Raw genomic sequence first — 16,945 nt, 5'->3', positions numbered from 1 at the left:
AGCCAGAGACTCATTCCACCAAGATGCAACATTGAGCGTCATAGGAAGTCATTCCTGCCTGTGGCCATCAAACTTTACAACTCCTCCCTTGGAGGGTCAGACACCCTGAGCCAATAGGCTGGTCCTGGACTTATTTCCTGGTATAATTTGCATATTACTATTTAACTATTTATGGTTTATTACTATTTAATTATTTATGGTGCATCTGTAACAAAAACCAATTTCCCTTGGGATCAATAAAGTATGACTATGACTATGACTATCTTGCTGATAGTTTGAGGCAGACTGCTTATGCAGTATAGGTCAGATTTTACTTGTCCTAGTTTTTGTGGATGAGATGTACCTGGGCACTTTTTCCACAGTCAAGTGAATGCCAGTGTTGTAACTACAGTTTCCTCTAAGCTACGTGTGTGTATGGCTGCACAGTAACTGAAATGCTCACATGGCCTTTGTTGCTGCACAAAAGGATTTTTTTTCAGGTAATGTTGATATAAATTGCCACCCAGTTTTCAGGTCATGTAAAGATTTCCTGCTCAGAGCAATGGTTTGTCTGTGTAGCTGTTAAAAAGGGGTCATTTGTTGTAACATACTGCAAATGTTTGGGTAGAGGTGCTTGATTGAGAATGCAACCCTTCAATGATACAGCAAAGAATCTATCCCATGAACACTCAGTAATTTTTTACCCCCTCCCTCTTCTCTAATTCCCCATTCTGACTCCCCTTTTACCTCTGCTTTACTCCTCACCTACCACCTCCCCAGTGCCTTCCATCTCTCCTCTATCAGATTTGTCCTTCTTCAGCCTTATACCCTTGCCACCTATACTACCCAGCTTCTCACTTCATCACACCTCTCCCCCTCCAGTTCACTTCAGCCATCACAATCTAGCTTATACTCCTTTCCCTCCCTGCACCTCCTCACTTTGACTTCTTCCCCTTACCTTTCCAGTCCTAAAGAATATTCTCAACCCCTAATGCCAACTGTTTATTCATTTCCATGGATGCCGCCTGCCCTGCTGAATTCCTCCAATATTTTGTAGGTGGTACTCTGGATTTTTAGAATCTGCAGACTCTCTTGTGTTTATGATTTACCTAGTAGGTACAGGTGGCTCATAGCTGATGGGAAACACCAGTGCAGTGACTAAGTGGGATTACTGACACAGTTGAAACACTCTGGTCCCAGCTTCCGTAAGTCTACAGAAGACCATCTCTAGCCCTGCCAACTGTGTGAGATTGAGGTACGAGCCCAACCCGGAACCCCTTGTTTGGGTGGATGCTGCGTGATTTGTTACCATTATGATTCAGCTTTATAATTCTTAATTCGACTAAAGGGTTAGTAAAGAAAAAGCAAAAAAAAAGAAAACAGCCCATTTCAATGAAACAGTTTAATGTGGACAAGTTTCCCCTTCACTGATCCTCCTTCAATCACCCTGGGCTTCATCAGATCATGGCCCCACTCCAGGTCGAGTCCGATGACCTCTTCTCTCCAGCATCTTCTTCCTTCATCTCCCGCCGAACAAAAGACCCAGCTCATCCCCATGTCAGGCGCACAACACGAAAACACACTCCCTTCATTGGACGGCTCACATTCCAAAGCACCCTTTCTCTCTAGCCATAACCCAAACACTGCTTCTACAGAAAGACCATTACATTAACAGTGAAACCTTTCCCAGGGTGTTACAATCTCCCCCACCAAAATTAGTAATGTCCTCATGACATTGAGATAATTTACCACCCCTTCATACAAAGCACAAAGTCCAATCCAGGTATAAATGACAGTGACATAGCTCACCAGGGCGATAGGTGCCACACTCTGTTCCCAGAGTGCTACATGGGCCAGCTTATCTGCTAGTCCCTGCTTCTTTAAAACCTCCTTACCCCATCATCTACATCTTCAGGTTCAGACACTCCTTGGGATACTTCTGGTCTACATGGCAAGGCCTCCGCCCAGTCTATCACTCATACCCTCTTACAACTCGAACCCCTCTGCCACTTGGCTGAGCCCTGCTTCATCTCTTTCATGGTCCTGCTGAAACCCAGTCCGTCCACAGATAGTCCCCCCCAATTTCTCCTGACTCAGGGTGAAAAGGGTTGGGAATGTTTTCCTTAATCCGTGGGACATTAGCAAAAGGCCGTATATACCACACCCCCATTTCCTCATCCTCTGAGTCCATATCCCATTCAGGGGCCGGGGCCGGGGCCAGTCTAATCTCTCCTGCTGTTTGTCCTTCAGTCACTCCGTGTTGCTGCAGAATCGTCTTACTAGGTGTAGGCTCCAGGTCGAGCTCTGGGTTAACCTACACCTCTTGTCCCAGAGGCAGAAGGTGGTTCTGATGGAGAATCTTGACAGGCCCATTCCCATCCTCTGGTTTCACCTGAAAACTGGTATGGTTGGCATCTGACTCTCCACTACCTAGGGCATAGCTGCCCAGCCGTTAGCCAACATATGCTTCCCAGGTAGCCCCAAATTATTTATGAGGAACTAGTCTCCTAGCGTGAGTTGGGGAAAACCTAACTTTTAATCATAACTCCTCTTATTTCCTTGATTCTGCTTGGCAGCCCTGACCTCAGCTAATTCATAAGCCTTTTTCAGCTCCCTTCTCATATCAGACACATACTTCAGATAAGTCTTCAGTGGTAGGTCTTTCTCGCCAGTCCCTAAACAAAGGTCAATGGGCAACCTCGCCTCATACCCAAACATCAGATAATATGGCGAATAGTGTTGGCGCGTGTCCAAGTGGTTAAGGCATCGGTCTAGTGATCTGAAGATCGCTAGTTCGAGCCTCAGCTGAGGCAGCGTGTTGTGTCCTTGAGCAAGGCACTTAACCACACATTGCTCTGCGACGACACTGGTGCCAAGCTGTATCAGCCCTCGTGCCCTTCCCTTGGACAACATTGGTGGCGTGGAGAGGAGAGACTTGCAGCATGGGCAACTGTCGGTCTTCCATACAACATTGCCCAGGCCTGCCTGCGCCCTGGAAACCTTCCAAGGTGCAAATCCATGGTCTCATGAGACTAATGGATGCCTATATATAATGGTGAGTACCCAGTAGCTTCATTTTGTAGACAGTTGTGGCAGTGAACCAGATGTCCAATACGTTGACTCCACTTGTTCTTCTTGCTGATTTCCAAGGTTCCAAGCACGTCTAGAAAGGTCCGATTAAACCTCTCTGGCTGGGGATCACCCTGCAGGTGATAAGGAGTTGTCCTTGACTTCGAATCCAAGCATGCTCAGTAACTCATGTATGCGCCTACTCTCAAAATCCTGTTCCCGATCACTATGTATATGCCTGGGGAGGCCAGAATAAATGAAATGCTTCTTCTTTAATAGTTTGGCCACTGTGGATGCCCTCTAATCCTTGGTAGGGAAAGCTAGCACATATCTGCTGTAGTGATCCATGATGACTGAGACATTTGCCATGTTGCTGACATCTGGCTCTATTGACAGGAAATCCATACACACCAGATCAAGGGGCCTGCATTCAGCAAGTGGGACAACGGAGTGGCCCTCGTAGGCAGTGTCTTCCTCCTTATGCATCGAATGCACAACTTTTAGTACTCTTCGACCTCCAGCTTCATTCGGGGCCAGTAGAACCAATCTCTGAGCAATCCATAGATCTTTTCAACCCCCCAAATGTCCAGAATCATCATTAAGTGACTTCAACACAGTCCTCCAATACTTCTCAGGCAGAACCAGCTGGGAACACCAAGGCTGGTCTGGAGGTGATGACCCAGTATAGGATCTGGTTTCTCAACTCCAATCTGGGCCATTCTCTCAGTAATGGAGGCACCCCGCAGCATGGTTCGTCTTCTCCAGTTGGGCCATGTCTCCCTTTTTGACTGCTGACCCAATGGATCACAAATTAATATTGTAGCTACTACCAATTTCTTAAGGAAGCTCTTCAGCAATCTGTCAAAGCAGGTTACTAGATCATTTTCTGTGCTCCAGATCCTGGATTAAGCTGTTGGATCTGGTGATTTTCAATCTGCAGGTTCTTTTAGGGGCCCAAAAATAAGTTGAAAACTTGTTGCTTCATTATCATTTATTGAAAGCTTAAACAAAGGAACAGGCACAGAGTACATGAAACTAAAGAGCAAAGAACTAAGGCAAAGGCAAAGATAGGATCAATTTTTGAAGAGACAGACATTTTTATAGCGAGTTAAGGCAAATTCCTGAGATAAGCAAAGGGCCTATTAGAAGATGCACAGATATAACGCTTAGCCAATGGATAACTGAAAGATGATAAACCATTATTTAACTGTTATATTGCTTGCCACCAGTAGGTGGGGTCTAACACCACATATTATGAAAATAGAATTTAAAATACAAGTTATATGTTCGTGAAACTGCAATTTCAGTATTGTTAAAAACTCATGAATTCATCTAATACCTTGTTCAAAGCATAAAGAACAACCGATTACAACAAAGCCTTTTGAAGAGTTGAAGCTGAATCTCTGTATGCCTAACATTGCAACTAACTGTATTGGCAACCCCATCCTAACTGTAGAGATCATATTATACATATGTACATCACGTATAATCTCTCCGATTGGTTCCCTTCAGGGAAAATCTTGTCTGATGAACCTGCTGGATTTCTTTCGGTAGATTACAAGTAGGTAAAGATAAAGGGAATGCACGAGATGTTGTATAATTGGATCTTTGACAAGGTGCCACACATGGGGCTGCTTACCAAGTTAAGAGCCCATGGTACCACAGGAAAGTTACTAGCATGGTTAGAGCATTGGTTAATTGGTAGGAGGCAATAAGCGGGAATAAAAGGATCCCTTTCTGGTTGGCTGTCAGTGACTAGTGGTGTTCCACAGGGATCTGTGTTGGGACTGATTCATTTTATGATCAATGACTTAGATAACAGAATAGATGGCTTTTTTGCATATGATATTAAGATTGGTGGAGGAGCAGGTAGTGTTGAAGAAACAGGAAGGCTGCAGAAGGACTTAGATTAGGAGAACAGGCAAGAAAGTGGAAAATGAAATACAACATTGGAAAATGCATGGTCATGCACTTTAGTAGTAGAAATAAATGTGCAGACTATTTTCTAAATGGTGAGAAAATCCAAATATCTGAGATGCAAAGGGACCTGGGAGTCCTTGTGCAGAACACCCTAAAAGTTAACTTGCAGGCTAAGTTGGTGGTGAGGGAGGCAAATGCAATGTTAGCATTCATTTCAAGAGGTCTGGAATACAAGAGCAGGGATGTGACGCTGAGGATTTATAATGCACTTGTAAGACCTCACCTTGAGTATTGTGAACATAGTTTTGGGCTTCTTATCTAAGAAAAAATGCGCTAACATTGGAGAGAATTCAAAGGAGGTCCCCAAGAAAGTTCCAGGAATGAAAGGGTTATCATATGAGGCACATTTGATGTTCCTGGGGCTGTACTCTCTGGACTTTAGTAGGACAGGGTGGGCGGGGGAGGGGATCTCAGTGAAATCTTTCTAAAGTTGAAAGGCCATGCACAGAGTAAATGTGGAAAGGATGTTTCCCATGGTGGGGGAGTCTTGGACAAGAGGGTACAACCTCAGGTTAGAGGAGCATCCATTTAAAACACAGATGTGGAGGAGAAATTCCTTTAGCCAGAGGGTGGTGAATTGTAGAAATTGTTACAACTGGCAGCTGAGGAGGCCAGGTCATTAGGTGCATTTAAGGCAGAACTTGATAGGTTCTTGATTAGACATGACAAAAAAAAAGGTTACGTGGAGAAGGCCAGGGAGTGGGGTTGACAAAGGCAAATAAGGATCACGGTTAAATGGTGGAGCAGACTCAATGGACCAAATGGCCTATTTCTGCTCCTATGTCTTATGATTTTGCACTTTGGTAGGACCAACCAGGATAGGTCTTATACAGCAATGGTAGGGCACTAACGGGTGTGGTAGAACAAAGGGATTTGAAAATACAGGTCCATAATTCATTGAAAGTGGTGTCACAGGTAGGATTGTAAAGAAAGCTTTTGACGTAACAGCCTTCATAAGTCAAGGTACTGAGCACAGGAGATGAGATGTTATATTGAAGTTGATTAAACCGTTGATGAAGCCTAATTGATGAAGCAGGTATGATATTGTGGCCATCACTGAGACGTGGCTAAAGGATGCATGTCTCTGGGAGCTGAACATCCAAGGATACACGGTGTATCAGAAGGATAGGAAGATAGGCAGAGGGGGAGGCGAACCTTTATTGATAAGAAATGATATTAAATCATTAGAAGGAGGTGATATAGGATCATAAGGTACAGAATTTTTATGGGTTGAGCTAAGAAATCGGAGGGGTAAAAGGACCCTGATGGCAGTTATTTATAGGCCTCCAAACAGCTGCAGTGATGTGGACTACAAATTACAACAGGAAATAGAAAAGGCTTGTGAGAAGGGCAGTGTTATGATAATTGCGGGGGATTTTAACATGCGAGTGGATTGGGAAAGTCAGGTCGGCACTGGATCTTGAGAGAGAGAATTTATAGAATGTCTGCGAGATGGCTTTTTAGAACAGCTTGTTGTTGAGCCCACTAGGGGATCGACTGTACTGGATTGGGTATTGTGTAATGAACCGGAGGTGATTAGAGAGATTGAGGTGAAGGAACCCTTGGGAGGCAGTGATCATAACATGATTGAGTTCACTGTGAAATTTGAAAAACAGAAGCCGAAATCTGATGTGTTGGTATTTCAGTGGAGTAAAGGAAATTACAGTGGCATGAGAGAGGAACTGGCCAAAGTTGACTGGAAAGGGACACTCATCAAAGTTGCTGGTGAACACAGCAGGCCAACAGGAATTCTGCAGATGCTGGAAATTCAAGCAAATTTGATGTGTGTTGCTTGAATTTCCAGCATCTGCAGAATTCCTGTTGTTTGGAAAGGGACACTGGCAGGAAAGACAGCAGAGTAGCAGTGGCTGGAGTTTATGCGAGAAGTGAGGAAGGTGCAAGACAGGTATATTCCAAAAAAGAAGAAATTTTCGAATGGAAAAAGGATGCAACCGTGGTTGACAAGACAAGTCAAAGCCAAAGTTAAAGCAAAGGAGAGGGCGTACAAGGAAGCAAAAATTAGTGGGAAGACGGAGGGTTGGGAAGTTTTTAAAAAGCTTACGAAAGGAAACTAAGAAGGTCATTAAGAGGGAAAAGATTAACTATGAAAGGAAGCTAGCAAATAATACCAAAGAGGATACTAAAAGCTTTTTTCAAGTATATAAAGAGTAAAAGACTGGTGAGAGTAGATATAGGACTGATAGAAAATGATGCTGGAGAAATTGTACTGGGAGATAAGGAGATGGCGGAGGAACTGAACGAGTATTTTGCATCAGTCTTCACTAAGGAAGACATCAGCAGTATACCAGACACACAAGGGCAGCAGGGCAGAGAAGTGTGCGCAGTCACAATTACGACAGAGAAAGTACTCAGGAAGCTGAATAGTCTAAAGGTAGATAAATCTCCTGGACCAGATGGAATGCACCCTCGTGTTCTGAGGGAAGTAGCTGTGGAGATTGCAGAGGCATTAGAGATGATCTTTCAAAAGTCAATAGATTCTGGCATGGTTCCGGAGGACTGGAAGATTGCAACTGTCACTCCGCTATTTAAGAAGGGGGCAAGGAAGCAAAAAGGAAATTATAGACCTGTTAGCTTGACGTCGGTGGTTGGGAAGTTGTTGGAGTCAATTGTCAAGGATGAGGTTACAGAGTACCTGGAGGCATATGACAAGATAGGCAGAACTCAGCATGGATTCCTTCAAGGAAAATCCTGCCCGACAAACCTATTACAATTTTTTGAGGAAATTACAAGTAGGCTGAACAAGGGAGATGCAGTGGATGTTGTATATTTGGATTTTCAGAAAGCCTTTGACAAGGTGCCACACATGAGGCTACTTAACAAGATAAGAGCCCATGGAATTACGGGAAAGTTACATATGTGGATAGAGCATTAGCTGATTGGCAGGAAACAGAGAGTGGGAATAAGGGGATCTTATTCTGGTTGGCTGCCTGTTACCAGTGGTGTTCCACAGGGGTCCCTGCTGGGACCGCTTCTTTTTACATTGTACATCAACGCTTTGTGGCTAAGTTTGCTGACGATACGAAGATAGGTGGAGGGGCCGGTAGTGCTGAGGAAACGGAGAGTCTGCAAAGGGACTTGGATAGATTGGAAGAATGGGCAAAGAAGTGGCAAATGAAATACAATGTTGGAAAGTGTATGGTTATGCACTTTGGCAGGAGAAATAAATGAGCAGACTATTATTTAAATGGGGAAAGAATTCAAAGTTCTGAGATGCAATGGGACTTGGGAGTCCTCTTACAGGATACCCTTAAGGTTAACCTCCAGATTGAGTTGATGGTGAAGAAGGTGAATGCAATGTTGGCATTCATTTCTAGAGGAATAGAGTATAGGAGCAGGGATGTGACGTTGAGGCTCTATAAGGCACTGGTGAGACCTCACTTGGAGTACTGTGGGCAGTTTTGGTCTTCTTATTTAAGAAAGGATGTGCTGACGTTGAAGAGGGTACAGAGAAGATTCACTAGAATGATTCTGGGAATGAGAGGGTTAAAATATGAGGAACGTTTGTCTGCTCTTGGACTGTATTCCTTGGAGTTTAGAAGAATGAGGAGAGACCTCATAGAAACATTTCGAATGTTGAAAGGCATGGACAGAGTGGATGTGGCAAAGTTGTTTCCCATGATGGAGGAGTCTAGTATGAGAGGGCATGACTTAAGGATTGAAGGGCACCCATTCAGAACAGAATTGTGAAGAAAATTTTTTAGTCAGAGGGTGGTGAATTGATGGAATTTTTTGCCACGGGCAGCAGTGGAAGCCAAATCATTGGGTGTAATTTAAGGCAGAGATTGATAGGTATCTGAGTAGCCAGGGCATCAAAGGTTATGGTGAGAAGGCAGGGGAGTGGGACTAAATGGGAGAATGGATCAGCTCATGATAAAATGGCAGAGCAGACTCGATGGGCCAATGGCCGACTTCTGCTCCTTTGTCTTATGGTCTAATTCGGAGTATTGTGTACAGTTTTGGTCACCTACCTACAGGAAAGATGTAAATAAGATTGAAAGAGTGGAGAAAATTTAGAAGAACATTGTAAAATTAGAGGACTTGAGTTATAAGGCAAGATTGAATAGGTTAGGACTGTATTCATTAAAACATAAGATAGAGAGGAGATTTGATGGAGGTATACAAAATTATGAGGGGTATAGATAAGAGTTAATGTAAGCAGACTTTTTCCACTGAGGTTGGATGGGACTACAACCAGAGGTAATGCATTAAGGGTGAAAGGTGAAAAGTTTAAGGGGAACTCAAGGGAAAACTTCTTCACTCAGGGGGTCGTGTGAGTGTGGAATGAGCTGCCAGCACAAGTGGTGCATGTGAGCTCAATTTCAACATTTGAGAAGTTTGGATAGGTACATGGATGGTAGGGAAATGGAGGGCTACAGTCAATAGGAGTAGTCAGTTTAAATGGTTTTAGCGTGGACTCAATGGGCCAAATGGCCAGTTTCTGTCCTGTACTTCCCTACAACTCTATAACCTTTCATGACCTAATTAGTAAGCTATCAACCTCCACTTTGAATACATGACTTGCGCTCCACAGCCATCTGTGGTAATACATTCCAGATTCATTACCCTCTGGCCCAAGAAATTCCTCCCCATCTCTCACATGAAAAAATCTGCAGATGCTGGAAAATCCAAGAGCAGCACACACAAAATGCTGGAGGAACTCAGCAGGCCACGCAGCATCTATGGAAAAGACTAAACAGTTGGCATTTTGAGCCCAAACCCTTCATTGGGACTGATAAAAAGGATGAGAAGTCAGAGTTAGAAGGTGGGGGTGGGAAGAGAGGAGGAAGTACAAGGTGGCAGGTGACAGGTGAAATTGGGAGAGGGAGAGGGGTAAAGGAAAGAGCTGTGAAGTTGATTGATGAATTACATAAAGGGCTGGATAAGGGGAGCCTGATAGGACAGGGTAGAAGACCATGGAAGAAAGGGAAGGGGGATGAGCACCAGAGAGAGGTGATGGGCAGTTAAGGAGATATGGTGAGAGAGGGAATCTAGAATGGGGGAATGATGAGGGTGATGGGGAGACAATTACCAGAAGCTCGGGAAATTGATGCTCATGCCATCAGGTTGGAAGCCGCCCAGAAAGAATACAAGGTGTTGCTCCTCCAATCTGTGGCCTCATCGCAGCAGCAGAGGAAGCCATGAACTGACATGTCAGAATGATAGAGGGAAGTAGGATTGAAATGGGTGGCCACTGGGAGATCCCGCTTTTTCTGGTGGACAGAGCAGAATGTAGGTATTCGGAGAGGCAGTCTCCCAATCTACTTCGGATCTTACCTATAAACAAGGCCACACCAGGAGCACCAGATACAGTAGTTGACTCCAAAAGACTCTTGGGTGAAGTGGCACCTCATCTTGAAGGACTGTTTGGGGTCCTGAATGGTAGTGAGAAAGGTGTAGGGGCAGGTACAGTATTTGTTCTGCTTGCAAGGACAAGTCCCAAGGGAGATCAGTGGGAAGGGACGAATGGACAAGGGAGTCATCTAAGGAGCAATTCCCACAGAAAGTAGAAAGTTGGGGGAGGGGGTAGAAGTGCTTGGTGGTGGGATCCTGTTGAAGATGGTGCAAGTTACAGAGAATTATGCTTTGGATGTGGAGGCTAGTGGGGTGGGAGGATCGGGTGAGGGCAGACATGCACAAAATGGAAGAGAAGCAGGTGAGGCAGCAGTGATGGTGGAAGAACTGGAACCCATGAGAGTGCACATGGCTACACCTTTGGTTTGAACAAGATGGGAGGAGCCAAAGGAGAAATTATTTAGAGAGTGAGGACCAGTTCCATCAGACAGAGGAAAGTGGTGGTAAGGGGAACAGGTTGGGTCTGTTATCCAGAGGAGAAGTGGAGAGCTTTTACGCCCTCCAGGTGGGGGGGGGGCAGAGGTGTATAGGGACTGGATGTCCATAGTGAAAGAGACAATGCCTTCTCTAAAGGGTTCCCACCACCAAGCCCATCCTCACTTTCTGCAGGGATCTCTCCCTACCTGACACCCTTTTCCATTTGTCCCTCCCCACTCATCTCCCTCCTGGTACTTTTCCTTGCAAGCGGAACAAATGCCATACCTGCCCCGACACCTTCTCCCTCACTACCACTCAGGGCCCCAAACAGTCATTCCAGGTGAGGCAACACTTTACCAGTGTGTCTGGTCCGGTCATCTACTGTGCCCAGTGCTCCCAGTGTGGCCTTCTGTATATTGGTGAAATCTGACATTGATTGGTAGACCACTTCGCTGAGTACATACGCTCCATTCTATTTGTCAGAAAAAGTGGGATTTCCCAGTGGCTACTCGTTTCAATTCTACTTCCCAGTCCCACTCCGACATGTCAGTCCATGACCTTCTCTATTGGCGCGATAAGGTAACGCTCAGTTTGGAGGAGCAAGACCTTATGTTCCGTCTGGGTAGCTTGCAACCTGATTGCTTGAACATAAATTTCATGAATTTTCAGTAAGTTAATTGTCCCACCCCCGACTTCACCATTCCCTCATTCCAGTTTCCCCCTCTCACCTTCTCTCTTTACCTGCCCATCAGCTCTGTCTGGTGCTCCTCCCCCTTCCTTTTCTTCCATGGTCTTCTACCCTCTTCTATCATATTCCCCCTTCTCCAGCCCTTCATCTCTTTCACCAATCAATTTCCCAGCTCTTTACTTCACCCTTCTCTCCCAGTTTCACCCATAATCTACCACCTTGTACTTCTTCGTCCCCTCCCACCTTGGTCTGACTTCTCATCCTTTTTTCCAGTCCAGATGAATGGTCTCGGCCCAAAACATTAACTACTTACTCTTTTCCATGGATGCTGCCTGGCTTGCTGAGTTCCTCCAGCATTTTGTGTGTGTTCCTCCACATCTCTGTTCAAAATGGGCAACCCTCTACTCTGAGGCTGTTCCCTCTAGTCCCAGAATCCCCTACGATAGGAAACATCCTCTTCACACCCACTCTATCTACGCTTTTCAATAGTCAATAGGTTTCAATAAGATCCCGCCACCGACCATTCTTCTAAACTCCAGAGAGAACAAACACTCTTCATGTTAACACTTTCATTCCCAGAATCATTCTCACTAATCACATCTGCACCTTCTCCACTGCCAGCACGTTTTCTTAAAGGGTCCAAAACTGACCTGATTATTCCATGTGTAGTCTGACCAACATTTCATTAAGCCACAGCATCACAGCCTTGCTTTTACGTTCTAGTCCTTTTGAAATGAATGCCAACATTGCATTTGCCTTTCATACCACCAACGCAGTTACCATTTGATCACTGGAAAAGATTGCATGACAAAGATCAAGACTATTTTAAATTATGGGACAGCCACTTACCAGGCTGAGCCAACACATAATGTCCATCTCTAATTGCCCTTGAGAGGGTGGTGATGAGTTGCCTTCTTGAACCACTGCAATGCTTGAGGTGTGGGTATACTCATAATGTCAACAGAGAGGGAGTTTGACTCAGTGACAGCAAAGTCAGGATGGTATGTAGAATGTATGGCAGCTTTGAGGTGTGGTGTTCCCATGCTTTTGCTGCCCTTGTCCTTCTAGCTAGATGTTGAGAGTTTGGAATGAGCTAAGAGCTCCAATACCAATAAACCTGTTTCACATGTAATGTGCTGTACTGTATAATATTTTCTAGTTCTTTTTTTAAAAACTCTTCCTCAGATCAGTTGACAAAAAAATACAGCATAATGTTGTCATTTCACCTTCAAATCTTCAGCACTCTGCAATAAGATCTTTTCTCCTATACTTTCCTCAGAACCCAATTTTTCAATTCAAATATTTGTCCATTTAATTTTCAGAATCACAATTTAATATGTCTCTATCACTCTTTAGACTTTGGGTCATACCTTCTTTCATGAAATTTCCTTAGAGATTTTTTAAAAACTGTCAAAAATAGCAGGCCAAACATCACTTGGAGTAACAAAAATAAAGGCTAGTAACTTAGGTTAATGATTTCTGAACTGTGCTTCTTCGTATCTCCTTTGGTTTTGTCCTCTATCTAAAATCTGTTTATACCCAAGGTATTACCTCAGGAATTTTTTGCATTGGTGTCCGAGTTGTGAGATGACTGGCTTTCAACAACCATATTTTTCATTATTGACAAATTGTTAGAGAAATGTACTAACCACAGCCAAAACAACAATTTTCTGTCAAAAGAAATATAAAATTGGTGGGCAAAGATTTTTGTTTGAAAAAGAGAGTCCTTACAAGTGGAACTTTGGTCTTTTGCCATGCTCACAATTTTAGAACTCAAAAAATTGTAATCACGTTCATTTTCAAGACTAAAAAGATGATCACCTTGCCTGAACTTGCTTGTTGAATACAGTATTTCATTTGGTAATAGTGAAGGATGCACCTTAACAAATAAGATTAATTCAAATGCACAATATTTACAAATTCTTAAACTTATTTATAAGTTTATGAGTAACAATTGGATGAGATAAAATATAGCTCTGCAAAACAAGACACATAATTATATGTTTAGCACTTGAATATTCCCCCTCTCTTTTTCCAGGATATAAGAGTGAGCTGCTGAACAGAATACAGTTTACCAAGAAGCAGAATTCAATGAGTAAGACAAAGAGTAGAAAGTAATTTTTTCTGAACTTACTGTCAATTCTAAATAGAAGAATCCAGCAGACACTGCCATGTTCAACATCAGAAAATGTTGGTGTTCCAAGAGGCATATAATAAATGTAACGGCTACTTCAAAATATCATCAGAATCTTCAGATGATAGAAAAACATCTGGAAGGGTGCAGCATTGACTTAGCAGTTTAAAGAATAACGATGTCCAAATGAAGTAGTGGAAAGAATGATACAGTAACTTAAAAAAAAATCTTATCTAGTCACAGAAACTGCAAACTTCCTATTTACAGAAAGAAAAGTAATATTGTAATTTGTGAATATAATCCAATACCAATTGAGTATTTTAGAAAACAGGGCCCCTAAATATAATTTTCCTCTACAGGGGAATTAATTCTATTACTACAAAGAACTTAAACATAACCAAATTTACATAATAGTCCATGGAGAAATTAAAAATTTGAATTCCTATTTTATATCTGGTCAGGAAAGCTACATTGAAATAATATTGAAATCTTTTAAGCACATGTGTATTACAAAAAAACTTACAGTAGAATAAATTTCACAGCCAATTAAAATAAATTCCATGTTATTAGGTGTAAACTCATGGGGTGGGGGAGGGGGTAAGAGACAGAGGTTAAGTTGAATACACACATTTCATTCTTGATAGGTGATTACCAGAATCAAAATGGTTTCTTCAAAAGATGGCTTACTTATTAAGGCAACTAAAGTTGAACATTTTTTAAATACAAGTAACAACAAGAAATGTGTTTTTTAACCAATGTGGTTCTATTAAAATTCATTTTTGATTCTCGAACTACATAAGCATAAACTGACAGTAGTACAATGCTACATTTCACAAAAATGTATAAAAGAAAGTCAGAAATTAACTATAAATTCCATTTGTTTTTGCAATGCTACTGAATATAACACTCTCTTTACATATAATTAATCAATAACATACATTTTCCTTTCTAAATTCCCTCTTTCAAAGGTAGATGCTTTCTATATAGGTCAAATTTTCTGAATTATTTAATTCAATTGCCTTGCATACTTTTCTATTTTAATTTCAAATTTAATAGGGTACTAAAAGCAATAAACACGTGTAAAAATAATATTACATGTGTCTTCAGGATAGCATATGAGCAACACATAAAAATCTTAAATGCAAATGCTTAACAAATAGAACTTAGCAAGTACTGCATTACATTGTAACAGGGTACAGTATATGTATATACATTGAACTAATTGTTTTTACAAAAGTTTTTTTTTGTTCATTTTTCCCCACATATTTCAGTTATACAACAAACACTTAACAAAATATATTACTGTGAATAACTTTTGAGAAATGTTACATGTTAAAGGTTCCAATGTTTTCTACGTAGTTTTGCAAAGCAAAAAATAAAAAAAGCAGTCTGAAGCTGCAGAGGCTTTATCTTCAAAGAAAGATGCTGTAGACATCAAACTGGTCAGGACTCATATTACAAATACTACTCTGATTTATCACAATAAAGTTCTTTCAAAGTTTTGAGTTCCTCGATTAGCTGCTTGTTTTGGGTTTCCAGCACTGCAACACGGCTTTCCAGACACTTTACATATTCTTTTTTTCGACGTCGACATTCTTTGGCAGCCTCCCTACAAACAGCAGAAGCAAAAAAAAAAGGAACGAGAAATACTTGATATGCTATGCAACATCAGGGCTTCTGGAACAATTCCAGCATTATAGGCCAACATGATTTCTTCCCACCCTCCCAAGCTCAGGCTAGGTTAAAATTCAAAGCAAATTGGAGTCCAGCATACTCAAAAGTGTCCCTGTCCCAACTCCACCTGGTATTCCATGGAACTGCAACATCTCATGCCTGGGTCAGAGTTCAAAAAGTATGAAAGTGGCAGTTTGAAGCTGTTAATCTGTTTTATGGCAGTACAAGTCTTTTAGGGCCTTGAGTTCCTCGATAAGAGTCTTGTTTTGATTTTCAAGCACAGCGACTCGATTTTCAAGACACTTGACATATTCCTTCTTCTTTTTGCGACATTCACGAGCAGCCTCCCTGGAATTAACAGAAGGCACATCATAGCGACAGCCGAAAAAGGGAAGAAACCGACTAATCTGTATACTTTGTCTTTGTAATGCCATCCTTAGAGTGCCACTTGCGCATCCCCAGTTCTTGTCCTATGGCTTGCACCAACCAAATCAGAAGCTGCTGGCTTTGCTGAATCCCTTAAAACCCTCCAACACTAAATCATATTTATGGGATTACTTGCAGCCAACCAGTGTCAACCTCAGGAACGGAATGCAGTTGATTCACCCCCATCGAACGACTTTTGAAAGGTGACACACCACATCAAACTGAAGTGCTGCAGTCAGATGTTAATTCTCTGTCTCGTTTGAAGTACTTAGACTCAGGAATGAAGCATTTATTTGGACCACAGATCCCGGAAGCATCATTTTGTTTTTGTACATATCATGCAAGAAAATGAAAAGCTACATTGAAATTTGTACCAGTTCAAACTTGTGAACCAAAGACCATTCTACTTTTTAAAAATAGATGTTCAAGCAGGCACTTATTTAAGACAATCAAAAAGTGCCAAAAATCTCCCAACAAATTTTCCATATCAATTCTAATAGAACTATTAGCTCAGTATTTGTTATTTCCTCTAACTCTACCTTTCATAAAAATATTAAATGTACTAAAAGTTAAAAACAAAGTCACTTTTTTAAAAAAAATTTTGACTAATTGCTAATTTTAGAAGAAAAATGTTTCTGTCCCATCTCCATTGAGTTATCTATGGCAAAGTAACACTTAAAAACTTAAAAGCTGCTTCTGTACTTTTCTAATCCTTACCCATTTTCTTGTGTATTTTTCTCTAAAATTAGCAAGATGATAAATAATGAATTATTAGTGACTGAAGTTCAATACAAATCTTCTGAAAATATATATTTGTAAGAAAATGACAACAGTCACTTTACAATGAAAATACTTGTCAGCTGCAATCATAATGCAATCCTTAAAGGCAAGCATAAACATTTAACATATTAAAATTGACTGCATTAAATTAATACACCCATAACATACACTGAACTTATAAAGATCATATTATTGACCAAGTTATAAAACAACATAATGGATTTAGCCAACAATACCATGTTCAGTAAGTTAAAATGTAATTTTAGTTTTGCAGAACATTGTTCCCCTTACTGCTTGCAAGGTAATACAAAACATACATGCCAGAAGATAAAGACACATAGACGATGATCATCTTTAACTAATTTCTCCAGGCTCAGATGTTTTTCCAACATAATATCTATGAACTGTTAAAATAATTCATACTG

General features: G+C 41.7%; 1 protein-coding gene across 7 annotated transcripts in view; it reads right to left on the bottom strand.

Annotated features, from left to right (window-relative positions):
- Positions 1 to 13,255: 13,255 nt before the first annotated feature.
- Positions 13,256 to 16,945, bottom strand: part of LOC134344484 (cAMP-responsive element modulator-like) — a 78,226-nt gene continuing 74,536 nt past the window's right edge. For 6 of the 7 annotated variants that reach the window (XM_063044370.1, XM_063044367.1, XM_063044372.1 and 3 more), the window contains exon 9: positions 15,106 to 15,662. In XM_063044370.1, the coding sequence (XP_062900440.1) occupies positions 15,518 to 15,662 (145 nt within the window). In that variant the 3' untranslated portion in view covers positions 15,106 to 15,517. Of the gene's footprint in view, positions 15,663 to 16,945 lie in introns of all 7 variants that reach the window. The other variant, XM_063044368.1, reaches the window with a different exon arrangement.

The sequence above is a fragment of the Mobula hypostoma genome, chromosome 3, assembly GCF_963921235.1.
Source record: "Mobula hypostoma chromosome 3, sMobHyp1.1, whole genome shotgun sequence".
NCBI classification, from domain to species: domain Eukaryota; kingdom Metazoa; phylum Chordata; class Chondrichthyes; order Myliobatiformes; family Myliobatidae; genus Mobula; species Mobula hypostoma.
The sequence above is the reverse complement of the archived record's forward strand: the minus strand, read 5'-3'. Positions and strand labels throughout refer to the sequence as shown.